Source organism: Sipha flava, unplaced genomic scaffold (assembly GCF_003268045.1).
Source record: "Sipha flava isolate LNK unplaced genomic scaffold, YSA_version1 523_pilon_pilon, whole genome shotgun sequence".
Taxonomy (NCBI): Eukaryota; Metazoa; Arthropoda; class Insecta; order Hemiptera; family Aphididae; genus Sipha; species Sipha flava.
Window position 1 is genome coordinate 95,096 of NW_020273488.1, and position 27,441 is coordinate 122,536.

A 27,441-nucleotide genomic window follows, 5' to 3' on the forward strand; every position below is an offset into this window, starting at 1 on the left:
GCGCGCGCGCGCGGTGAACAATGTCGGTCCGCGTGTGGCGTGTGTGACGGGACGTCGACGGGCGGCACACGAAGTCGGCCATCCCGGGACCGTCGGCGCACAGGATCGGTGGACGGGGGTGGGGGGGGGCGACCCGCGACGACGCAACAACGGTTATTATGCTGTTATTACTATTATAATTTTTTTTATTTTTTTTTTTTCGAAATCGTATACGCGACGCGGCCGTAATTTTTTTTTTTTTCTGTTTCTCGACGACGGACAAAACCGCAATTGCAGCCACGCACTAGGTAACAATAACAGTAGTAATAATGTCGCAACGCACGTGCTCTGCAGTGCACTTGTACGTACACGTTACGCGGTACCGAACGCGATGACACGCGCATGGACCGACTTACAAGACGCACTCGCGTTAGGTGATGAAAAAAATCCAGATTTTCCAAAGTTCCAAAGTCCGGGTACTTAAAATTCTGATTTTCCGAAATTCGGATTCCGGAATTTGTTTAAATTGAATTAGTATTCTTTTATGTAAGTACCTATGACTTATAATTGAGTATCGATGACTACATATGTTTCGCAACAAATCTTTTTTCGATTAAAACACAAAGTTCGACTACGATACACCCAAAATTCGAATATTGGTATCCGCAAATCTGAAATCCGGAAATTTTCGGAGGATCTGGATTTAATTCCCATCATTAATATGTACATTTCAACGGGGTTTCAATATGGTATACTTATAACCCAAAAATAGCGAAAACTGCTTATATATATATATATATATATACTTGTGTATATATATATATATATACTTGTATATATGGATTTAATTCTAGAATTATCTTTGATTTACCGGATTCTGCAATAACTCTTAACTACATCAAGGGCGTACCCATGGGGGTTCGGATCCGGACCCCTTCCCATTGAAATGTCTACATACTCAACGTTTTAATAGTAAATAATATATTTTAATTTCCACTTATCTTCGATATACAAAATTTATAGATTATATAATATACCTATAATATATAAACTATAGGTACTATAATAAATTAACAGTAATTTGTTGGTCTTGAGTTAAACTATAATTATAAATAGAGAACAGATAAAATAAAAATTTTGGACCCCCTTATAAAAAATTCCTGGGTACGCTCCCGAACTACATAATAGGTACATGCCTTTATATTCTTTAGGGCCGATTGTAGAAATTTCGTAGGAATAATTAATGAAAAATATGATCGTGTAAAGCGAGGCGTCCACTAGGTCGGAAGGTCGGTGCGGCGTGGTAACATGTATTTTTCATAGTTTTCTATAATTTGAGAAATTTCATCAATTTAATTTATTCTTATAAGAATAAATTGTGTATCATGGTTGATATACGTTATTTGTTCAATGTTTATAATATTAAATTATTAGTTTTTCGTGAAAAGTGTAAAAAACGGGATCTTTTGATTCTGAAGAAGAAATGCTGTTCCTTTCTACGATAATGAAAGCAAAAAAAGAGGAGCCAAAAAAAAAAATAAAAAAAATATTTAGATTCGTGAAATAAATTCTAAACATCCGATATTTGATGAACATAATCACCTATTTCAAGATCTCGAGAGAGATTCGAAAAGCTATGAAATGTTTTAGAACATCATAAAAAAAAGTTTTCTTCAAAAAAACTTCTAGAAATTATTTTAAAAGTAATACTTATACATCAATAATTTTGACGTTGTTTATTTCATTAGAATTTAAATCGTAATTACTTATCAAAATAACTGAAATCACGATAAACGTAAATGCACACAAGTCACGAAAATACTCCGATACTACCCGATAGCAAACAAACTCGGAAAAATCCGACTGCTTTTCCTTCTCGTATTTGGTCACTCCGTGCGACCTTCAAGAAAACGGATCGGTTTACTTTATACGCATTTTGTTATGATTTCGCGTCGTGCCACACCGATCTCTTTGACCTAGTGGACGCCCAGCTTTACTGACAACCGCCAAGGTCCGTGAGAATCCGTTGCAAAAAGCTATTTCGGATTGTACGAAGTGTGTAAATTGTACTGTGTACAATGTATATTGCACTGCAATGACGTGTACCTACATGATTTTTATCCGAAACAATTTTGCGGTACTGATAAATTTCCACGGACTTTAGGCTAATGCTTGGAACCAGGTAAGAATATAGCCATTTCGCCGAGTATTTTAAGATTTTTTCCGTAAGCCATTGATGGTTAAATTACTTTGTTAAAAAAAAAAAATTAAAAATTAAAACACTCGGAACACTTATTACTTGAGTCGTATAATATGATAGTTAATAAGCAATTGTTTGCTGCAAGTTTACGCTCTTTTCATTGTAGAAAACCTTTCTCGGGTGTTCATATAAGGTCATGGGGTATATGGCTCATGGCATAGCTCTCGTATACCTGCTTCCCACTACGAAAATAATATGACGTTGCATACATAAGACGGCATTGGTTTTGCCGTGAAAAAATCAATTGAATTCGACTGACAACTAGAATAACCTTTAACCGACGAATTTATCCCGTAACTGTATTGAAAAAAAAAAATGTAAGATTAAAGCTAAACAAATATTATTAATACATATTTGTGTATTACCTATATACATGGAAAAAATTGAGGACGTATATAATTCATGTCTTGTTTGGATTCGATACAGCAATGTTATATTATTAGTTCGATGTGAGTTAGTTTTGAAATTTATTATTTTGCCAAGCGAATCGGTTGTTTACCGATTTTAAAAATAAAATAATTGATGGACTTTCATACATTTCCTTCGAGGAAACTCTAAAACTTTTTAAGATTTTCTTTTCGAGACTGACAAATGATTCGACTATTTGAGATGGCGAGGTTGGTTTCGGTATAAAATCCATTTCCCATATAGATGGCTCTCGAAAATCGACGTACGCCAATGAATGAATCACACGTACAACATCGGTGCCTACACTGCTTTAAAATGAATACAATATGCAGATATGTGCATGCATCGATGCTTTTTTGTAACAGCACACCTTTACTGCTGCATTGTGTATTTAAATCGAAACGTATACGTCATCGTCCGTAGCTCTTGGAAACGATTCTCGAATACGGCACGTAATAATAATATGCTCATAATAAAAATTTGTCAGTGTCTGCAGAACGTTTGTTTTAAACGGAGATATGATCGAAACCATCGTCGGAACGGTGGACGGGCCCACCTGCAGGGCCTGCCTACATACGTAGTGTTATCCACGTCGTCGAATCGATTCAAAGTTTACTTTACGTGCTCCTTTACAGACGTTCGGATTTCGATCACATTCGGATGTCTTCATTTGAGCACCTCGCCCACTCGCACGTCGTCGCGTCGCGTATACGCACGTGTAAAACTCAGCGGTCGTGTGCCGCGCCTTACGAATCGTGTGCGTTTTCTCCAAATTTCGTCTCTTGAGTAACACACATTGGCACACGCGTTTACAACGTTTTCAACATAATGCAATACTCACGTGCACCCAACGCTAGAATGTTTTTGTGTTTGCAATGCGACAAATCTTTAATTAAATTCCTCGAAAATAACAATAATAATAGGGAAAAAACCGTTGTTAAAACAATTTTGAATTTAAAGAATATGTAGGTATATTATTATGTACTACGTAACTCGACGACGACGGAAAGAAATCCATTTGAGTTTCTCACCGATTCGTTTGGAAACGGCTATAAACGAGTATATACGAGACAGAGCATATCGAAACGTTAAGGCTGTTATCTAATATCATATTATAAGAGGATAGTAAAGTGAACAACCCAACACGTAACAAGATTTTTAATGAACAGATAAATAACAAATTAATAAAGGACAACGAAATTCCATTAAAAAGCCTTAAAATTTTTAAATTGAACGATAGCACAACAAAGACATTTTTCAATTTATTTTTGTGCCGTATATAAGTGTTATAAAGAGAGTATAAATACTATTAAAGATTCTGAAACGCAATGATTGTAAATAGGTTGAAAGCACTAACAATAAAATAAAATCTAAAAAGATAATGAAAAACAGTGAAATAAAAAAAAAAAAACTAATAATTTATTTATTGTTTAATGAAGTAGTTTTAATAATGTATACTATTGTAAAGATAAAAATGTTCGTATTTATATAACATTGCAATGTGTTAAAAAAAGTGTACAATGAGTTACCGTGTAAACACATTTTAAACGATACTCTAAATAAATTGGATTTTTGTACGTACTGACTATTGAATACTTGTTTAGAACCCAAATAAAAGTTAAATCATGTTTATGAAATACTTAATTCATATAAACAGCGAAAACAAATGACAATTTGGGTCATAGTGTCATTTGAAATTCGGACTTATCTTGACGGTCCGTTACATGATAATTTCTAACATTATGTTAGTCTTCATCAAGGATATAAAATCGTAAACTCTTGTGGTTTGCGATAAAGTGTCGTAATTTATTGTGTGGTTAAGTCTAAAAATCGCGAAGAAGTGAACAAACAAGTAAACAATTTTGCATAATATATTTAAGTAGATACCTATGTATTTTTATTTTTTTATTTAAACTTGTTTTCTGAAAAATATTTTTTATTATAGTTTATGTTATAAATATTCAACTCTTTTACTGTCCACGACATGAGTGTTTATTGTGGTGTAAAAAAAAAAACATGTTATCATCAATAAATTATAAGACAAATATGATTTTTGATTCCTGATAAATCTAAAAATATCATTTATTATCAATTATTCATCATTCTGGAAAATCGGCACAATAAGATTATATTATATAATTATTATAAAATATTATATCTTGAATATCGTAAATCTTTTAATCAATTGTTATTTCCAAAAATCCATTTGAATATAATTATGAATAATTGTATGTATCAAACAGGTGTATTAATCAGAATTACGAGTATATAAATTATTGTATCCACGAATAATACGTTATTGTACCTATTACAGTTTCTTGATGATTCAAAATATTAAGAGAACGTTACCGATAAAATTCGATTTGTTGTATTTTTCGAAATTTAGAAGAATCCGGTTTTAGATTACGACGAAAAAACTAAGTTAAAAATGTTAATCCATAACATATAACTTAAAAATTAAATCGTCCTTCCACCTTAGTACTTAAATATTATTAGCACATATTATTTCGTCGAATTTTGATTTAGAATATGATTTTTTCCATAGAAAATCCTGAAATCATAAACACTTTTGAAACCAGAATGATTACTACCTATTATCACATAACAAAATTATCCATAAAGGTATTCTGCAGGGCGATGATCAGGTGTACACCGCCCTCTCCCCCATATATCCGACACAAGTCGTTGAAAAACATTAAAATTATTGAAATTATCATGACGAAATAAATTACATTTATAGTGCGATGTATTATGTACGATGTGTTATGTTATTGATATTTATGGCGATTTCTAAAGGAAATTTATTTTGATTCGAATTAATGACAATGCATTCGGGATTCAGCACTGCGTTTTCGTGCGCTCAGATACGAGTACCGGGACACATCTGATTATATAACACATAAATATTATCTACGTAAAAAAGAACCACGAAATAATCGTCGTTGCCCGTGCGGAAATCCGACGAGAAATCCGAGCATCGATTTAAAAGTTCGATTGAGAAACAATTACATTACCTTACACATGAAAGTCGGTGGCATACAAAAACGACGACGGGGCGCGCGCGATTCGATAAAATTAATTCACAAAATACACACAACGATATCAGTATGCAACACGTGTCGTCGGTAATAATAATATAATGCGGCTAATGGAAGAATAGAATGAAAAACGGTACCCATTGAAAATAAATGGTCGTTTGTATAGACGGTTGTGTATTGTTTACTCTTTCTTATACGGTACACCACCACGGCGGATCATAGGTCTCCGCGGGCTGGGAGAATGCGCGAGAGGGTCATGCTCGGTTGCCGAGGTCGTCGCGAACACGGATGAGAGATCGGTTTAATAAGGTGTTTCTATTATTTTTTTTTTCTTCTCGTTATTTTCCTTGTGCCGTATTTTCGTTTACAATATATTTTAAAATATTGTTATTAGCCAACCATCAATTCTCACATCCTCACCGGTCCTTTTCCGTCCGACAGTACTCGCCACCGCCCCCTGTACATGTTATAGTTAATAATGGTAATAGTGGTACGAAATACTAATACGGTATGTTGTGCAGTACCACGTAACAAACCTCGTCCCCTCCCTCCAAGCATCAACCATGCAAATGCACGTTACTAATCCGAAAAGTCAATGGACAATATACAATTTAAGCTTCTTTCGTTTCAGAACTAATATTATATACATTTATGTGTGTGTATATGTATGTGTGTGTGTGTCTGTGTGTGTGTGTGATGTTACGCAATAAATCGATATTTTGGAACAAACCAAAATAAGGTTCAATTTTTGTTTTTTTTCTAATGATTCGAATAGAAATGCACTTTAAAGACCTCATTATTAACTACTCATACATGTACGTATAGAGGTTAGATCTAGTATCACGCATACTTACACATTTTATGAAGTATAAAAAATAAATTATACGCTGCGAATTTTCTAAAATAACACGAATTTCACTGCATTTTTTTTTTTTTTTTACTTAATTAGTATGCATTTTCAACGCCCACTTATTATATGATGTATTCATAGTTTTATTTATTTAGTTACTTATTTCATGCTTTTTTTTTTAATAAATGAAGAAAAAAATGTTAATTAAGTATTGTAATTGCATAATATTCTACTATTTGTTTCATAAACTATATTGGCCGAAAAAAAACAAATTGCTTATGGATGTTCATTCTTGAGTTATTGTATAAGTATATTTATATACGTGGAGCATATCGTATCCAACTAATATCCTATATTCGATGATCACGTTTTTCATTAAATTAATAATGACTATAATTGTATATTTTTGTTTTCAGCTGTGCTGTGGAACTGTAATTGCTGGTGGAATGCCGCCAATATTTACACTTTCGCCGTGCAACCTGGAGTAAGTACATTATGTTGATTTATGTTACGAGTGTGCCGTATGTTAAATATGACTTTTCGAATCAATCGCCGTGAAACAATCGCAATTATGGAAATATAACATACCTGCATAATACCTGTACGCATAATTTTAGTTCCTTGGAGCCGAACGCCCAAATTCTAGTTCCGTAGGCATCTACTCCAGCACATGTGATTATTTAAACTAAATTATGTAACTCGGGCACGCTAGAAAACCCATAGTTGTGGAGTATATAATGTTATGTTCACATAACGGTGGCAAAATATCGCAATGAACGTTTCTGAGTCAAAAAAGATGAGTGATCTCATGCTAAAACACGCCAAGTAATTGTGCAATAATTTTATTGCAGATATTGAGTTATAATCCTCGAAAAAATATACGAAATAACTAAACATTAGTAGTAGATAATATTGTGTGAGTTAGATAAGAAATTGACTGGATTACGAATAAATGTTACGAATTTTATGCGAACGATTGATACTATAGTTTAAACATTTTAAGAAACTATTCTTTTGTTTTTCAACATTGATCATTTTTAAATATCCACGTAAAATAAGATCGTAAGTAATTAAAAAAATCTTAATGGAGAAAGTATCCGAAATTATAGCGTATTTATGTTTAAAATATTAGTGTATGATAACTTGCTTGGTGTTAATTGTTGAGAGTAACTGAAATTATATACATTAAAATTCAATTACTTATTCACAGTATTATGCAAATTGCTATAATATTTATTACGTATATTACTTAGTACATGTTATCATAACTGAATTTTAAGTTCAATGTGTTATTTGTATTTCCAAATAATTACGTTTATATATTTATATAAAATACATGCCATAGAATGCATGTAGAGAAATAGATGGAAAACCATTGGTATTAGGTATTTTATACAAAAATACATATGATTCTAAAAAGTTTTAAAATTTTAACTGTACACAATTATTATTATTACTATACTGTCCGAGCAGTCAATTAGTAATTGAAATTGAAAAACGTTTTCATAGTTATGAACCCAATTATTGTAATACCGTATATGATTTCAGAAAAATAAAGTTGACAGTATTGCATTAATTGAAACATCAACTATTTTATAAAATATTGATCTTATCGATGAATGAAGCTTTTCATTGATCAGTTAAGAATAATAATATTTAATTGATAAACATTTTCTCGTGAGAATATAATTATTTCTTGATAATATTTATTAATTTAAGATATTTAATATTTGTGTAGGTATAAGGTTAAAAGCCTATAATATTATGTACTTCAATTATTTATTTTATACAATTATTTTAATTATCACAGTATTTATTCATCTACTATCCATTAACTTATTTTTAATTTTTAATAAATAAAGAAATAATTTGACATCGCATTTTTCACAATGTTTCCACATTTTTCATTTTTAAAACTATTATCATTCGTATACTTAAAATCATACTATAAATCATATTATTTATATTCGTAATGACTAAAGAACGGATTTGATTGTAAATACATATTTTTATTGAAATGGGATATTTTTAATCAGATAAAAAATGTATACGATTTGGATAATCTTAAACTAAACAAATCCAATTTAATTTCACATATAACTTTATAATTGGATAATAGTAGATAGTTTTAAAATATTTAGTAAATAAATGTATACTTTGGAAATATTTGAGGAAATTTTCATTTTTTGTTGTATTTCTTTTTTATACTTAAATAACGATTCATTACTGATACAAAAAAAAAACCTACATAGTTTGAAGTTAATTAATTAAGAATTAGTTTTTTATATTTATAGCTAAACACCTACTTATTAATAACGATTATTAATCCAAAAATTATATTTTCAAATAAATGTTTTGATATTTCTGATTAATACATTACAACTTCAATACAATACTCTTTATACCAATAGTTCGTTTATTACACAACCTTAAAACGTATTTATGTATAAAATCATAATTATTATTCTCGAAGATTTATTGTGTCTTAATTCAGCTGACATATAATTTCATATAATATAATAATGTGTAATAATATTATGTTCTAAATAAATGTCTTAGATGATACATAATGAATCATCATGAATCATTCACACAGGTATATACATTTTTCTCGCAGCCTTTGATTTTTAACAGCTTAATATTTTCAATTACTTGTTGGTTGTAGTGTTATAATCGATAGTTTTAAATTTTAAAATATTATACTTATCATAATAATAACTACGGATATGCTTGGTATTCCAATGTATGTGTTCAAAACATATTTTTTGTATACCCATCAATCAGATTATAGATCTTACGGACATTATTCTTGTGATAATATCGTAAAAACAGTTTGATGTTTATCATTTTTATCAAAACAATTTAAATAATAATTTATAGTATGATGAAGAAGTATACTTATGTTTAATATTATAGTGATTTGTACCCTGGCTCTTCCGTGATCATAAAAATTACTATGTAAATCGAGTTTTTACAAAATTAATTATCACTACGAAATCGACAAACGTAAAAAAAATCAATGGTTTATTTTGTGTTTCGATTCAAATACCTTTTATTTATTTGACAATCATTAATGGAAGTTATTGTTACGTTTTCGTAGTATTTGGACTTTGACAATCTACCAGACACGAATTTCTCATGCGACGGCAAAGTCATCGGAGGTTATTACGCGGACGTTGAGACAGGCTGTCAGATGTTTCATGTTTGTACCATTGGCCAAAAAGGTAAGAGTGTAAAAATAAAGCCCAACCCGATTCAATTTTTCGCTTTAAAGACAACTTTCTTCCGACACGCGAGTCAGTTGTATAACCGGAGCAATCCAGTTATCGTGATTTACATAAAAAAAAATAAAAATAAAATCTACACGGATTTAGTCCGCGTTACCACTCGCAGCAATACGTGTGCACGCGTGTACGTATGTATTGCTTTAAGGTACACATAGTATACGTATTATTTTTACTCGAGTTAACTTGCCAGTCTGCGGTTTATATACAACACGTAATCACATGGGATCTGTTTATGTGTATTACATACATATCGTACACGCATGCGTATTACGCGTGTATACGTATATTTATTCGAGAACGAAAACGATTATCGACACGGTGCGTCTTAAAGCTCGTTCGCCGTCAATGGGTTTGCGAACTCGTCCGACTCCTAACGGATAGGATCCTATTTTTATCGTAACGTGCGATTCGTTTTCGTGCTGCGTTCCGCATTTCACGCGGATACAATCGGTATGACAAAGCAGCTCCGCAACGAGATGGATATTATGAAATTTTATCCGTGAAAAGCGCCGGTACGCGTTTCGACGCCGACTACCCGTTGCAGTTTTTCCGAACGCGACAAAGGCGCGTGTACCAGTACTCGCAATATTTTTGGTTTTTAAAAGGAACACGTGAACCCGGTTTCGTTCAGTTTTGGCTTTGTGCGATTGTATCCTACAGCAACAATATACTTACGTACGTATTACGAGCACACGGATGTGAGTATTGTTTTAAATCGATCGAGACTCGAAATATTATGTAAAATACCCCGATATTAGCGTCTTATTACATCATAACGCGCTATATAATAGATGCCTACGTTTCCAAGAAACCTTAACGATACAGTTGGTCAGCACAGTGTTTTAAATTGCGCTGGCATTAGTCAACAATAGCGTTTTAAATATGTGGACGATGTTACATGTGTAACGCAGGTAATAAATGGCTACCACGAAAATTATTATACGTTATACCGATCGCTTCATTAGTTCATGTTTAACACTTAGATATGTGCAACGGAGTATTAGTGTCGTACTGCCGTTACATAACGACAATAAAGGTTAGGTCGATGTGAAATGCTTTCGATATGGAATATAGACCAGGCAAATACATGTTTATTTTCCAAAGCATTAGTTGTTTGTTCGTTATGTCTGCAGGGAAAAACGGCATACACCATGACATAATTAATTTGGAAAAAGTGAGAGCAAAGCATTTAGATTACAAATTTGAAAATGTTTGAACCGGCTCGTGAAAAGAAAAATTTTTTCTATATGAATTTATACTTTATTGTTATCATAACATAATTACACTGGACATTCTAATATTATAATGTACTAAATTTAAATAACTTGGTAAATATCAACAAAAAAATCCTGTCGGTTATACAATTATTTCATTTAAAATATATCTATACGGACAAAAATAAAACCATGGACACAAATCGACTTATAATAATCATTAAATTAATTAATACCGACGTTAAACGATTCATGTTGTAATCAATGTCCTAACCTGATGAATAAAAAAAAAAAATTTAAAAACGTAGAAATAATAATAGGTATATACTTAAATATACTCAATGAGAGTTTTCGGCGTCTATACCGATTACAGATACCATAATCTGTAATGAATAGTTGTTTCATCATGCTAAATGTAAGAATTGAGTTCTGAGTTAAATTCAGATAGCTTTATCATACAAACCAGTGTTACAACATCTGAGTGGTTGGTTTGTCGACGGACAGGTTAGGAAGCAGCAAACCCAATGTTATTCACCATTAATCATTAATAATTAGAAAGGGAAAAAAAAAATGCAAGTTCAAATAATATTATGCGTTATGTGTGTCACGTAGCAGTGCAAAAGAGGAAGTGTTGCGTTTCGTATTTTTAAAACAAAAACGTTGTTGGCGTAGGCCGACGGATTTAATTAATCGATAACGTTACACATTTTATTTTGATTGTACCAGTTCGAGAGGGGAAAAAAATGTGTTGAAACGGACTGCATTTTAGACGTACACAAAGCAGCCACCGAGGAGCTATTCGTCGTGTCTTTTCTCTCGTAATTATGTTGTATTGTATCTTACGCGTGCGATCTGCAAGCACGAACCTTATACGGTGTTTTGTCTGAAGCGACTCTCGCCGATCTAAAGCTGCGTTTTGATAATAATTAATCACAAAGCAAGACAAATCCGGATTGTGGGAGTTGAACGGGCAGGGAAATAATAATAATAACAAACGTATTTGTGTGTGTACGCGTAGTTGCATACACGTCAATGGACCAGTTTTGCGAACCACCGGGGTGTATAAATTACAGATATTCTTAGCAAGGTTATAACAACAACGATCGTTTGACCGTTGCATAACTTTACTACTTCTTTGCCTGGCGTATATATATATATATGTGTGTGTACAAGCTCATAATACTATACCGGTGTAATATAATGTTCTGGGTACTCGACTCCCCCGGCAGAACCGACGACTCTGTGTTTTATAATAATTATTGCACTTCGGCAAGGTACGTTAAAAATGTTCGGTATTCAAATCGACCCAAAGATAATTTAAATTATGCAATACAAATAGTACAACGAGAAACGTATATTTATGTACTGCTAATAAACCGTACGTGTTTATAAACATGCATAGCGCAGAGACTTTTGGTAGTGAAAACATTCTTTTCGTGAAATGGAAACGTTTTTTTTTTTTTTGGTTTTTCAAGATCTGAAAACGTCTTTGTAATTTTTTCTAAAATCCTTTATAAAATAAAATCTATTGATTTTTTTTTTTAACGAATTTCTACTCCATTTTTACTTTGCATCATATTATATAAATATAGAATTTTATTATAATATTTTATAAATTTTTAAAAATTATTACTAATTAAATATTATTATATCGTGATCGTTAGAGAACTGCGAAACTAATTACCTTAATTACATACTATTCGTATACTGAAGTCTAAATGATAACTCTTCTAAAATTATAAAGTCTACTAGTTTACGATGATTCGGTAATACATTCTCCCATATGACCAAATAGACGAATAAATATAGATTATTGATTACAATTATGATAACATTGGTAAGAATTAAGAATGAATTTTAAAATATCATAAAGTCGTGAATTTTTCAGTAGATGCAACGTAATAAAAAATAAATAGTTAAAATATTTACTTATAACTTGATATTTTGCTGTATACATTGAAACATTATCTTTCAAATTTAACCGAGTAAACATACATTTATATTATTGTGTAGATAATTCTGTTAAAATAATTTATAAGTACATTATTATTTCGATGTCTATTTTAATAAAAACTAATATATAACCATGCAATTTATTGGAACAGTAAAATTTAAATTAAAAAATATTATAATATTTATATTTTTTCTTCATTTTTTAATAGGTCAGTCATTTCAATTTTAATTTCAACTAAATTAAAATTATTTTTAAAATAATGAAACGTAAAATTAGATAATTCCAAACCTCAACTAAAATTAATTTCGTATATATATTATAATAAAAATGAATTTACTGTACAAATTTATAAATTTATAACAAACTCGAAATTCCTTATTAATGTGTATTTACTATTATGTCTGAAGGATTAAATGCAATAATGGTTATTTAGAATTCAAAAACTAATTTGATTAGACATAATTGATATTAAAGTAATAAAATAAATTTCATGCTTATAAAAATATTAATTGTGTAGCAAAAGAGAATTAAAATATTTTAATAAATAATATTTAGAGTTTGATAATATCATTAGGCATATTATGGAATATATAAACGTTCTGCTAGGATGACAACGCCCTTATATTATAAATTGTAATTTAGGGCGTTGTCGTCTGATTGCATATACATACGTATTATTATATATATGCACACGTGTTTGTGTGTGTGGTGTATGTATTATATATTTAAAAAATGTAATAAATTGATGCTTGAATTTTATTCGAAAGTATCATCTATATTTAAGAAATAAAATAATAATTTGTCACGATCAACTATTATTATTGTACATGAATTACTTAAATGGTGAGGTTATAATGTTTTATACATTTTTAAGTAGGTACCTACACTTAAAGAAAAAAAAAATAATTTAAGAATTTAATTTTGCTCAGTTATGCGTTTGTTAAATATTACAAAAAATATAATTTATGTTTCATGATAAGAGTTTCTATAATATTTCTGTAAATTTGTCCGTGAACAGTATCTGTTTTTAAGTGAATTTTCACAATTATTAATAATTGAAGGTATAAATATCCTTTTCATTTTTACTGAATACACATACTTACCTACTAACATAAATTAACCATCGAGTCAATTTTGATCAATAACTACATTTTTATTGTTATATTCTAATTATAACCAATTATAACACGATGGAAAAGTAATATTATTAATAGTTATGTTGAAAATACAGACTTATTATAATTTAAAAATAGTTAATTAAACAATTTAAGCATTTTAAGTATTTAAAAGCTTTTTTTGTAGAACGCATGACGAGTATTCGAATTTTAGTTTTAATTAATTAAATTAAAATTTAACAATTATAGTTTTTTTAAATTATTTTATATTTAATTATGATTTTTTTTTGAATTTTAGATTTAATAATGATAATTAGGGTTCGTATTTGAAGACAATATAAGCAATAAAAAAAAAAATTTAAAATGTGAAAAAAAAGTGAAAAAAGCTATTTTATTTATATAAAAGAACAATTAAAAAAATTACTACAAAATTAAATAGACTAACTAGTTGGTAATAAAAAAAATTTACTATCATGTACTTAAATATTTAGAAAAACATTGATTGTTTGGACTTAATATATTTTTTTTACATAGAAAATCATATGATCTTTCTACGGCCACCAAAGTTATTGCGGCGTACTTCATATATAAATAGTTATCTAAATTAAGATTGGTAATAATTTTCAATATAACATCGACAATGCACTATTTTCATAAGCTCTTATTGATTTGTACCAATAATACCTAAGCTTTGTATAAAAGTATTCGATTATTGAAAAATCAAACACAAAAAAGGCATTCATAAGAAAAAAAGCAACAAAAATAATTATATTCATGGCTTTAGATATTAATTGAAACACATTTTTGTTTAAAAATTATTTTTTTATTATTATTATAAAAAAAAGGCTTTTGCCTTCAAATCCAAACCCTAATAATAACTAATAACTTATTACACTAGTTTTGAGTTCAGAAAATTGAATATTGTTCCACTATGCTTTTTATTATCCAGCTATACCTATAATAGTAATGAATTAGAATCACACTAGTTTATTTAAACGTAACCATTTCATACCGCTAGTAAATTATACGTAATAAGTAAAATAAAAAAGTTAAAAGTTTTATAATCAATGAATAAGAAAAAATAGCCAAGCGATGTCTTAATCCATTTTATTGAGATTTAGAAGTAACGATCTGAAAAGCTTGAAGTTTGCATTGTATGTTTTAACATTTAATTGCTCGTTATAGGGTTTTAATTTCGCAATCCTTTTACTTTTATTACCCGTTTCACTAGTGTGCGTGTATATATATCTTTACAAAAGTAAATTTTATGATCCAATGTCATCACATTTTTTAAAAAAAAACGTAACTTTTATTTTAATTCAACCATCAATCTACTCCTATTCGTTCGCATTGTTTTCATTGTTTTATAAGTCTGTCATCAGCTTACGGATTACACAATACACTATTATCTATATTAACAGGTAGGTGATATCATATTATTATCTTCGACTTGGTTTCTTATTACTTCCAGAGCCTGAACATAATAAATCACTGCATAATATGACCGATATAAATTATAAGAATAACACGTTTTCAATACTTAATAAGATGATCGCATAAAGTATATTTTAATAATATTAATCTACGAATGGTACCAATAAACGACTGTATTAGGTATTGTTAATGACACTACAATAACAAGAGAAATAGTATTAGGTGATAAAATCGTGGATTCAAGTCATAACACTCGATTGGGTAAGGTATTTTGTCATTAACATTGCATTGCAAATTCTAGGCAAAGAACCTTTATTTAAATCGAAGAAGCCATCGAAGAGCAACCGAATAACTTGAACGACTATATTTTGATTTTATATTGAACAAAAAGAACATACATGAACAGCATTTGTTGGAAATCATCATCCCTAACGAGTTTTCCATTTATATAAGTCATTGATAGCTGTAAATATAACAATATAAAATGTATAGTATCTACAGTATTATGCTTTCGCAGAGCCGAATTCAGAGGGGGGAGCACTGACTACAACTGCCTCGGGCGTCAGTTTTTTGGGGGCCCAAAATTTTGAGGTCGGAAATTTGCTCACTTGTGAATTATTGAACTTTTTGAATTATTTTGAAATTATTATTTTTTTTGTTTATTATATATTATTAATATATTTATAGCAATATAGCTAAAATCAGCGATACAGAATATTATTAATATACCTAATATTAGTTCCCAAATTTGTTGTGATTATATCAATAAACATAAGTTATTTATAATAATACGGCATATTATGTTATAGTGTACGGCGTATGGTGACATGCCTACTACACAAAAATAACATTGATTTTAGAATATCTAAAAGGTTCATGAGGTTCTACTCCTATATTTTCCGTTGGTATGCCCCTTAGAGGGGCGCCAATTTTTTTTTGTACCTGGGCGCAAAATGTTTAAATACGACACTGTGCTTACGACACCTATACCATAGTCGGTACTTATTTTTATTACTTGTTACAGAAAGCCGACGCGATCAAGTCGTTGGACAATATTAAATTACAATCAGTGCTCGAATTGGGGGGGGGGGGGCCCGGGGGGAGGGGGGCCCCCCCTCCTTTTTTTTTTTTTTTGCGTACCCCAACTATATTTTTTCACCGGAATGCCACGTTCATTCTAATTGATATCCAAAATAATTTTTATGTGAATTTCAATTTACGTCAATTTGAAAACAAATTTACGATTTATAATATCAAAACTATTTTCATAATTAAAGATTATATGGTGGTTATGATAAGGGACAACGTCGTCATTTCTAGAAAAATATAAATAGCAATGTCTGTGAATTTGGTGTATTATACTTTATACATTGTACGGATTGTTATTAATATTGACGATCGACGATGTCGGCATTTCGGAAAAAAAAAATGCCCGCACCACGACTAATCTTCGGCCGTGGCCCGCACCATTGATTATAGAATAGATTAATTAGAATAGATTATTATTCTATAATCAATGCCCGCACTAAAGAGTAAAAATAGATAAAAACAAAAACCAAATGTATGATTATATCATTCGATTCATGAAACTGCCCGATCGCCTATAATTATGTTAATTATTATTTTATTTTCTGTTGTAACATGTAGGATGTTGGTATTGCTATTAAAATATATTATATTTGGAATTAAAATATTTGTTTAGCTGAAATGTGGTATTCAAAATATATGTAAGGTTGGCGGAAGGTAGGGGTGAGGAACGAAGCCCCCTACGGGTCTGTGATAAATAATTGCGCACGTGGAACGCAGTTATGGAATTATTAGACTGAGCTCATCTACTTAATTTTTCCCAATTCGAGCACTGATTACAGTAAACAACATGGCACATATTTGTATTGTTTTCACATAATAAAAATATCGTTAAATGCAGCTGAATCTATGTAAATGTTTCATATATATCGAACTAAAGATATTTATTCTAATAATAATTTATTATTATTATTAATTTATTATTATAATAAATCATTGAACTGTACGAAAAAACAAAGACACCGTATTATTATTGATAATTTTATATTTAAATATATAGAGTACTGATATTATAACAACGTATAATTTTATAGTAAGTTATTTATGTGTTTATATTGTTTGTGAGTAATTCAAGCGTTTACCTATAGTTAATAAATAAATAACTCTATAAAACCTGATCATAAAATCCTAGGGTTAAATGAAACCATTTTGAATCTTTTCGCAAGATATAGGGTGTCTCAAAAATAACGAAGGATTTAAATTTACTACATTTTAAAACTAAGATTTAAATTACTGTCAAACCATAACTTCTCCTTTAGATAATGATATATTTGTTTTGGTTTTTTAAAACAATAAATTTAATTTATAGCAGATTTAAATCCTGCATTATTTTTGAGACACCCTATATTAAATCCTATAGGAAAATAAGAAAAATGAGGAAATAATAATATTTTATGAAAATGAAATGTAAAAACGAATTATTTATTTACTATCAGTAATCGAGAATTGGGTCAATAAAAATTATTAATACCATACATTAATTATACTTAAAATGTTGATTAAAAACACAACAATTATGGTATCATAATAAATTCATACCTCATATCTGATTTTAGTGAAAAAATTTAAGCTAGAGTAATTGTAATCATCAAAACTTACATTATACATATAACACATTGTGCTTAATGTTGATTTTAGCGGAAATAACTGACATTAAGTTCCTGTGTTTAAACGGAACAGTATTCGATCAGGAGACTAGGGTTTGTGAACGATTGGACGAAGTGGATTGCAGTAAGAGCGAAAGTTTCTTCGACCTAAACTTGGAGTTGTACGGCAATAACGGAGCAGGCTATGGGTAAATTATTTATCGCTAAATCAATCTACAAAATTTTGATAGCAATCACCGGAGTAAGTGAATAATTTAATGATAGTTGGGTAGCAAACACTCAAAGGTGCACTATTATTTTGAGTAAATTTAAAATCTATATAACTGGTTTATATATTATATGCATTGTAATTTATTTACTAATATGCATATACATAATACGATAGCGGTTAACGTAAATACGAATTTTTGAGGTCACATATTTATTTATTTTTTTTGTAAAATTATCGTATAAATTATCAGCAAATAATTTGTTACCCGTTCGCCCTGATTATTTTATTATTTTATTGACTTATTTATCAATAAAATACATAAATAATATTAATATCCAATGAGTAACGGCCAACAATATGCCCAATGGGTATTGAAGAATGTAATTTAAAATCACTGAAATGTATATTAAACATGTGTTAAATTAATATATAATTATTGAAAATAAATTTAAACCTATTCCACTATATTAATTTGTTTGATTATTTCATTTAAATTTAACATTTTTTTTTTCTTAGTTAAATTTGCTTTTATAAACATTTTTTTTAAACCCTATAATCTTACTACCATATATTTAATATATGATAATACAGATTCAACTGTTTAAAAATATATGTTTGTAAATTTATCTACTTCACATCTGAATATAATTAATTTTTTGTTGTGGCCGTCGTGAACTGTTACATAAAATTATATGCAACATATAACATAATTTACAATACAGTACAAAAAAAGTTTTTTTGTAAATATATGCATTTCTCACTTAGATTCTGATATCTAAATTTTCTTAATTCTAATAAAGAACTGTTCATTCCAAATAAAAGTATTTTCTATAATTCGAAATATACCATTTATTTATTAAAAATAGTTTATTTTCGCAAACATAGTATATTACGTTTTATTTAGTTTTATTCAAAAAACGTATGATAGATAATTTCAAGTTTTTCTGGTACCTCAGCTTTTTTTAGTATTTATATATTGCGCTAAATGTATCTATACATTACATCTCCGATTTTATATATTATTTTTTTTTAAACATTTCATTCCTAATTCGCTCTATGAGTAGCGTCTGTGTATTCCTAAGCTACTCCTCAAAGGGTTAGATTATATTATTCTTAAACAATATAGATTATAAATTAGCTATTAACATATACAATTCTATAAATGGTGATTATGCTTACTAATATAATATTTATACAACATATGATAAATAGGTAGGATTTTTTTTAATATTCTTACAAAAATATGGTTTAATTTTAAAATTCATCTTATGACTAAAAGTATTAAGTACCTATGATAATTGTTATACAAAGTATAATGATAACCAGACAGAAGAATACTTTAATGTAACACATACTCGTTTATAGAAATTAAATTGTCTTTACTTAAATTTTTAATTTAAAAAAAAATATTAACACATATGTTAATATCTGTAGATTGGAATTAGTTAGCACCATAAATCAAAATTATCACTATCTTAAACGATCATCTTCCCCCAACTGTAAATGTTTATAAATTAAATTTGTAATATTTTTTTAAGAGCATCATTCGTTTTAACTTCACAATCTTGAGTTCTTAGCACCAGAAAAAAAAAAAGGTTCATGTGCATGTTTTAAAACAATTTTACGACTCCGTAGGCATTATAACTATGAAACACGTTTAAACTGAGCGGAGTAATGTAAAACACGTTTTTTGCAGGATCGCGCCAGAAGAGCCACCGGAACAGGAACCGGTAGAGTGCAACGCGGACGAAGAAGACTGTTCCGGTACGCCGGACTATTTCGACGAGGAAGTGACGACGATTGCGGGACCGGTACCGTTGGCGTCCACGGCGGCCACAACGACGACCACGAGCACTACGGCGAGGACGACCACCCAGCCGATAGCGACGATGACCAGCACGACGGTGCCGAGTACGAAGAAACCCGTGATAGCGATAACGAGCTCGACCAGACCGACGGCACCACCGCAGCCGTCCGTCTCGTACCCGACCAACTCGCCGGAGACGATAGCTGCGCTGATAGCGTTGCACAACGCGTTCCAAGACAGCCTGAAGGAACGGGAACTGGGACCGGGGCCGAAGGGACAGCATGTGCACCGGTACCAGTCACCGCGACCGCCGTCTCAGCAGCAGCAGCAACCATCGCCGAAACCGTTTACCGTAGCCAACTTCCAACCGCCGCGACACTTCCCGTCGAAGGCGCCGCAACCACCACCGCCGCCGTACCGAAACCAGCAACAGCACCAGCAGCCGCAACATCCGGTATTGCTGTCGTCCGAGCGGTTCGGCAACCAGAACTTCCGGCACGGTTTCCGGTTGCAGAACGGTCCACCCGAAGAGCTGTCACCGTATCAACAGCATCAGCAGCAGCAGCAGCAACAGCAACAGCAGCAACAGCAGCAGCAGCAGCAGCATTACCACTCGGACGGGGGCGTGCAATATGACGGTAACTACGACGACGACGGGATCGCGGCCGTCAGTGACGACGTGGACGTGGACGTGGACGATGAAGAGTCGCGGCGAAACTTTGCGCGCGAAGCGCCCGAAGCTTCGGTGTCCGTTTCGGTGCAGGTCAGCTCTTCGTCGTCGAAAAACAGTGCCATCGACCAACAACAGCAGCAGAAGCAGCAGCAGCAGCAACAGCAGCGGCCTGCGCAGGTGGCCGTCACCGCGGCTACCGCGGCCACTGCGACCACCACGACGACGACGACGATAACGAAGACCGAAGATTCGGCGACCGCTGACCGAGATAGTGCCCCCAACCCGTTCACGGCCAAGCCCGATACTCCGTCGACGTCGCCGGCGGACGACGCAGAATCGGGCGATCAGTACGAGGACGAATACGAAGAATTGGAAGGAGACGAGGAGTTCTTCAAGGACGTGCCAAAACTGGACCGGAACCGGAAACGGAGATACGTGGTCGTCGGCGGTGGGCGCGGCTGGCGAACGTAACAGCAGCGATCGCCGTAATTGCATAACGCGCCCACCCGTCGTGTCACCGTTATCACATTCGACGGGATCCCGCGCATGTCTCCAGGAGAGCGGAGCAACCCATGCAACGGCTACGCGTCCGATCCGCGGAAAACACGATCCAGGTGACGATCGAAAAGTTCAAAATATTTTTTGCTCAACGATTTTGTGTCTGTTAATTTCATCACGACTACCGCCTACGCGCGTATACGGCCATTTTTTTTTCACTTCTTGTTATTGTGTTCTTTAACGTCCCCACCCCTCTTTATCCTACCCCTCTATAGACCACTGTAGTAAATGTTAAACAAATTTTCATTGTACTTGGGTGTTTTTTTTCTCTCGTCACGCAGTCACCGCCACGTTCTTGTAAAGCGGTCGGCGAGACGCCGCACAACAATGATGTACATTTTTACGTATAAAAATATTGGTCGACTATCACGCGAGTACGCCGCGGTAAAAAAAAAAAAAAAATACGATTAGTTCTTCGCAACAATTCGGTACTGTACAGCAGAAGAAAGGAAAAACACCCAAATCATTTCTGCTCCTTGTCGTAGTTTACTTAAAACACTTCGTGTCATGTATAACCTAAGTATGTGACACGTACACGTTTTGCAGTATTAATCAAACATGTAAATTTTACACGCTATATGTATTAAAAAAAAAAAAAAAAAAATTATTTATACATTTTATTCCGAACTCAACTATAAACCTACTGATGATATTACACATGCATACGTATTCAGTACATTCCAATTTTCTTTTCTAATGCCGCTTGATCAAAAGTTTGATTACGATATGTTAACAATTTTGTGTTATCGACGAATTTTATTTTTTTTTTTTTGTTTTCCTTCACACGGCTAATCTAGACTGATATGTTACATATAATATATAATAATATAATCAGGTTGTGTTTAGTTTTATGAAAATCGTACATTAAAATTGTTTAACCATTAAAATGTAATGTAATGTTCTTTTTTTTCTTATTGCCACCTTTTTCTAAAAAATCTTATTTAAGTACTGTCGGTTTCAACGAACTTCGAATTTTGTTTAAATACTGTATTCTATATAATTGTATAACCTGTAATAACAATTTACGAGTACGATGTTAAGTACGATGTTAAGTACGTAAACGCTAAACACATACTATAAGTTGATTTTTTTGAAACCAACAGTGAATATTATTATAATAATGAGTGATTTTAAGCAATCAATAAGTATCGCAATGCTAAATACGTTTAAACTATGTATATTACACGTTATGTTGAAAATAGATAAAAAGTAATAATAATTTAGCGTAAAAATACAACTGTACTATTGTATTTTTCTACTACCGAGTGCATGCTTTATCATGAGTGTGCCTTTGGCGATACTATTTATACGAATAATTTTAGGCAATTATAATAAGGTATTTAAACTGTGTAAATATATTTTCAAATAAATTTTATACTCTTGTGATAAATAAATAAAATCTATAATAAACGCACGGTGTAACGAAACCAATTGATTATTCTGGAGCTATATTTTGAACGTATAGTAGTTAGCCCAACCCGCGGCCTGTGAAGGTATTCAACGTGGCCCGTTATAATTATTTTTTAAATAAAACAAAATATTAAATAAACAAGTAAAATTATTATAAAATAGGATTTTTTTTTTAAATCTATTGATTTTATATTCGAACATTTCCAAATAGAAATTGTACGATACAACTCGTGCATTTAAAAGAGCGTACCGATCAAATCAATGTGTACCCAGTGGCGTAGCCAGGATTTTTAAATGGGGGGGGGGGCTAACCACTTTTTTTGGATAAGTAAGGTAAAAGAGGATATGAGAATTCACCCTTAACCCCCCCCACCATCTACCACCAAGTTTCTAAACGTAATTCAAGCATTTTAGTATGATTTTAAAAATATTTGTTAATATATAATTTATAATAATAATAATAATAATTTTGGTTTCAGTGTTCAGTCACTTGCTCCACTTTGACAGCTGCATTCTCTTAGGCGAATTTCTGGCAAATTCAGTTATTATTTTACTTTCATCGAATTGCTCTTTTTTATTTATATTAGTCATAGCTAACCCATTCAGTCTGTTTTCCAACATGGTGCTTCTTAAAAAAATTTTTAAGCGATTAAGTGCTGAAAACGTTCTTTCCGGAGTAAAAGAGGTAACTGGTAACGTGGCGAATAATTGTAAAAGTATTTTAATGTTAGGTCGAAGATTGGTGCGATGAGAGAGTGAATCAAGAGCAGAATTCGGTTTTGGAATAGTATTTTGACTCCATTGTTGCCTTCATATGAACAGGTCAGCTCTGATTGTAGATGAGGTATCATCATGTAGATCTTGGACATATATTTTAGCAGCTTTTATAATATTTTTATCGTCATACATATTTAAATTGGCCGGAATAAGTCCTTCAAGTGGCATAACATCAATATGCCTTTGATTAAAACGAGTATTGATTCTATTAAATAGTCAAGATACATTATACATATAAACACGGCCCATGGGGGAGGCTTTAGCCCCCTTAGCCCCCCCTTGGCTACGCCACTGTGTGTACCTACAGTATGTACTTCAATGTATAATATTTTTAGTAGCCAATAAAATATTTGAAAACAAATTCAATATGTACCTATCTGCTATTTGTAACAAAATAACATTGTTAGATTAATATTGATATTATTATAAAAGTAAGTACTTTTTTATTTGGCGGCCCGTTCTAAGACAATTGTTTACCAAAGTGGCCCATCAATGAAAAAAAGTTAAACATCACTGGTATAGACAATCATATTAAACGTTTTCGGTTGTTCTAATTGAAATGCTACCTTCCCATTACCATAATAGTGTCGTTTAATTGCATATACTACTACTACGTGTTAACGACGATTTGATATTATATACTTACTAGTAATTTTTCTATTTTTTTTTTTTTCACGACGAAAGTTAATGATATATTGTAATTTCTTATCGGGTTCGAAAAAATAACTGTCGTGCGATGGAAATTCGATTCTTAATAATCGAAGAGTTACACCGTCGTATCGTTGAAAACCGATGGTTGTAACACTGCATCGGTGGACGACCCTGCACAATGTTGACACGACCAGAACCGAGATTTGCAGTCAAGGTCGTGTAATTTCCGTCGAATCCAATCAGATCGGAACTCATTGTACAATAAAACGTTACGGGTACACACACACACACACACAAACACAAAAAGCATATACAGGTGTAAATGAGGAAACCGGAAGAGAGTACTCTACACATGGACATAGATTCGAATATGGTTGAATAATTTAGATTTATTTTCCGCGGTGCGGGCAAAACAATAACAATAAATATGTTTACAATAAATAGAACGATTCGTCGTCATACGGGCAATGCGACGACGGACGTGCGCGTGTTGGTCACTACGCCTTATCCAACGACTCGTACTTGTCGAACGCGGTCATGACGAAGTCGGTGATCGAATCCATCCTAGACTCGCTCGCCTGACCGTAGGCGTCACCGTTGCCGTGGCCACCGCCGTTGGCACCGCCGCCTCCGCCGACGAAGTAAAACGCGGCCGCGCACAGGCCGGACACGACGGACACCAAACCGGCCACGGACACGGCGACCACAGCGGCCACGGCACCGAGCACGGTGATCAGACCGGCCACCAGCGCGGTCTTCAGCAGGTTCTTCACGCCCATCGACCGGATCTTGCCGTAGGCGAAACCGACCACGGCGCCCAACACTTTTTTGGGCAGCCCGATGACGCTGAGCAACCCGGACAGCCCGGACTCGATCAGACCGCCGCCTTCTTCTCGAACCGGCTCGGACACGTATACGAACTTCTCGGGCTTTTGCTTCTTGTGCGCCACCAAGTGGCTAGCCTCGGCGCTCGGTTGCTTTTGCTGCTGGAAGTCCTGCTGGATGTTGACGGCCAACGCGGCGGAAACGGCCAGCGCCAAGATCACGATCGTGTACCTGTGAGGATACACGGGGATTTATCATTATTATTATTATTATTATTTGATCGTTAATTTTTAGACCGCTATCGGAAACCCCAGGTAAAATGTCCCAATAATATTTTGTTTTTCATTTTAAACCTTTGGATAACTCTTTAAAACACTCGGAAAACGTTTATTGTTCATGCCATCCAACCGCCGTTTACTGCACCCGTATATTACTTAATATCGCTGTACACCGCGACGTGTAAAATATTATACGGTTACGTTTAACAAACCGGGTGCGAGAACGCGGCCGAATCGTTTAAAACGAAATAATAACCGTCCAATAACATTATAGTACTCACTTGAACATTTTGAAGGTTCGGTGATTGTTGACGGGTCGATTATTTGAGAAGACTTGTCTTAGACTGTGTTCAGGAGTGTTCGATGAGACAGGCGAAGGAGTTGTGTGCCTTTTCGACCAACGCGATGGGTTTATATACACGGTGGCGATGGCTGATGAACATCATTAATCCTTGCTAATAACTATACCCGTTCTTCGAAACATTCTTATACACATCGTATTTACTATTATAGCTCCTGTAATCGTATTCTTTCTCTAATTTGTATTGAAATTACTTTGCGAGTAAGTATGGATACATTTTATGTTATTCGTTATGACGTATGTAGGTAATACATAATGTAGGTAATATATAAAATGTATTATGCATACAGTGTATGTTATAATTACACATGTTTTAGTTAAAATAAATTGGATCAATTTTGGAAATATACGATTTTTTTATATCTTTAATATTTAGAGAGATGATTGAAAAAACTAACATAAAAAAGAGCATTTTTCACAAAATGTTACCTGCATATGATTTTTTTTAGTTTTTACAAAAATATATTGACTTTACGAAAAATGTATGAGAACATTTTGTTATAATATAATATATATTAAACAATAAGCAATGACAATTTAAGCTTCGTTTAAAGTTTTTGGTATTTTCATAATTTTTGTCATTTAGATTTTAGCAAAGTATATGAGCTCACAGTAAATTACCGATGTGAATGTTGGTTATTACTAAATACCGGATAAAATTGCATTAAAAATATCTTAAAATTGCACTAAAAAAATACCAAAATTGCAATGAAAATGTATCAAAATTGCAATATAAATATGTTAAAATTGAAATGAAAAATACATTAAAATTATATTGTAAAATCATATCAAATATATTCATTAATTACTTAAATAATATTATAGATATTAATATAATATTTACAAAATAAATCATTTTTTTTTTTAATTAAATTTATAATTATGTATGTACATTTCTAAATTGTGTTCTTGAAAATTGTATCGTCTGTTACTTAAAATATGTTTATATAATGAAAAAGTAAATTCAACGTCTACACTAGTTATCAATGCATATTTAAAATAATTTTAAAAAAATTGGTGTTATATCTAAATTAATATTTTGATTTCCTGTCATAACCTCAGAGTAAATTTTAATAGTTTTACATGCTTCATTTTTTTCTAAGATATATTTTAATTTAACTTTAACTATTTTCCTATTGGGATCGGGAATTTTAATCGAAATATTTTCAATTTCACTAAATATGTTTAAATTATTAAGTAATTGACCATTTGATTTATTTAAACTTGTGAGTTTTGTGGATAACTCAGATAAATATAATTTTAAAAATGCTAAACTGCATTTAACTACGTTTAAGAATTTACGTCATAGTTATATTTTTATTTTAAAATTACTTTAGAAATAATAATTTGTATATTTTATCACGTGAAATATACAAAAATTGCAATAATTGCAAAAATTGCAAAATCGTTGAAAATTGCAAAAAAAATTGCATTATTAAATTAAATAGGAAGATTGTAATTAATCCGATTCAGTGGTGTATTATACATGTGTGCGTTGTGTGCAAATGCCACGAGCCCTTGTCTAGAGGGAGGGGCATTATTGCTCAAAATTACAAAAAAAAAAAAAAAAATTAAATAAATATAATTATGAAAAAGAAACAAGATTGTTCACATGGTTCTCAATTTGATATCAATATATAATTGTTATCAAATTTGAT

The 27,441-nt window shown here is 31.9% G+C and overlaps 2 protein-coding genes across 3 annotated transcripts in view; one reads left to right on the forward strand and one right to left on the reverse strand.

Annotated features, from left to right (window-relative positions):
• The window catches only part of LOC112690860 (ecdysone-induced protein 75B-like), a 57,273-nt gene extending 34,382 nt beyond the window's left edge, over positions 1–22,891 (forward strand). For both annotated transcript variants that reach the window (XM_025564960.1, XM_025564961.1), the window contains exons 3-6: positions 6,952–7,019; positions 9,636–9,759; positions 18,264–18,420; positions 20,140–22,891. In XM_025564960.1, coding sequence (XP_025420745.1) covers positions 6,952–7,019; positions 9,636–9,759; positions 18,264–18,420; positions 20,140–21,394 — 1,604 coding nt within the window. In that variant the 3' untranslated portion in view covers positions 21,395–22,891. The remainder of the gene's footprint in view (positions 1–6,951; positions 7,020–9,635; positions 9,760–18,263; positions 18,421–20,139) is intronic.
• Positions 22,892–24,136: 1,245 nt separating this feature from the next.
• Positions 24,137–26,084, reverse strand: LOC112690862. The gene is made up of 2 exons (XM_025564963.1): positions 25,704–26,084; positions 24,137–25,375 (listed from the first exon to the last, which is right to left on the reverse strand). The coding sequence occupies exons 1-2, from the start codon at positions 25,709–25,711 to the stop codon at positions 24,817–24,819; spliced, it is 567 nt and encodes a 188-aa protein (XP_025420748.1). The 5' UTR covers positions 25,712–26,084; the 3' UTR covers positions 24,137–24,816.
• Between the last annotated feature and the right edge of the window lie 1,357 nt (positions 26,085–27,441).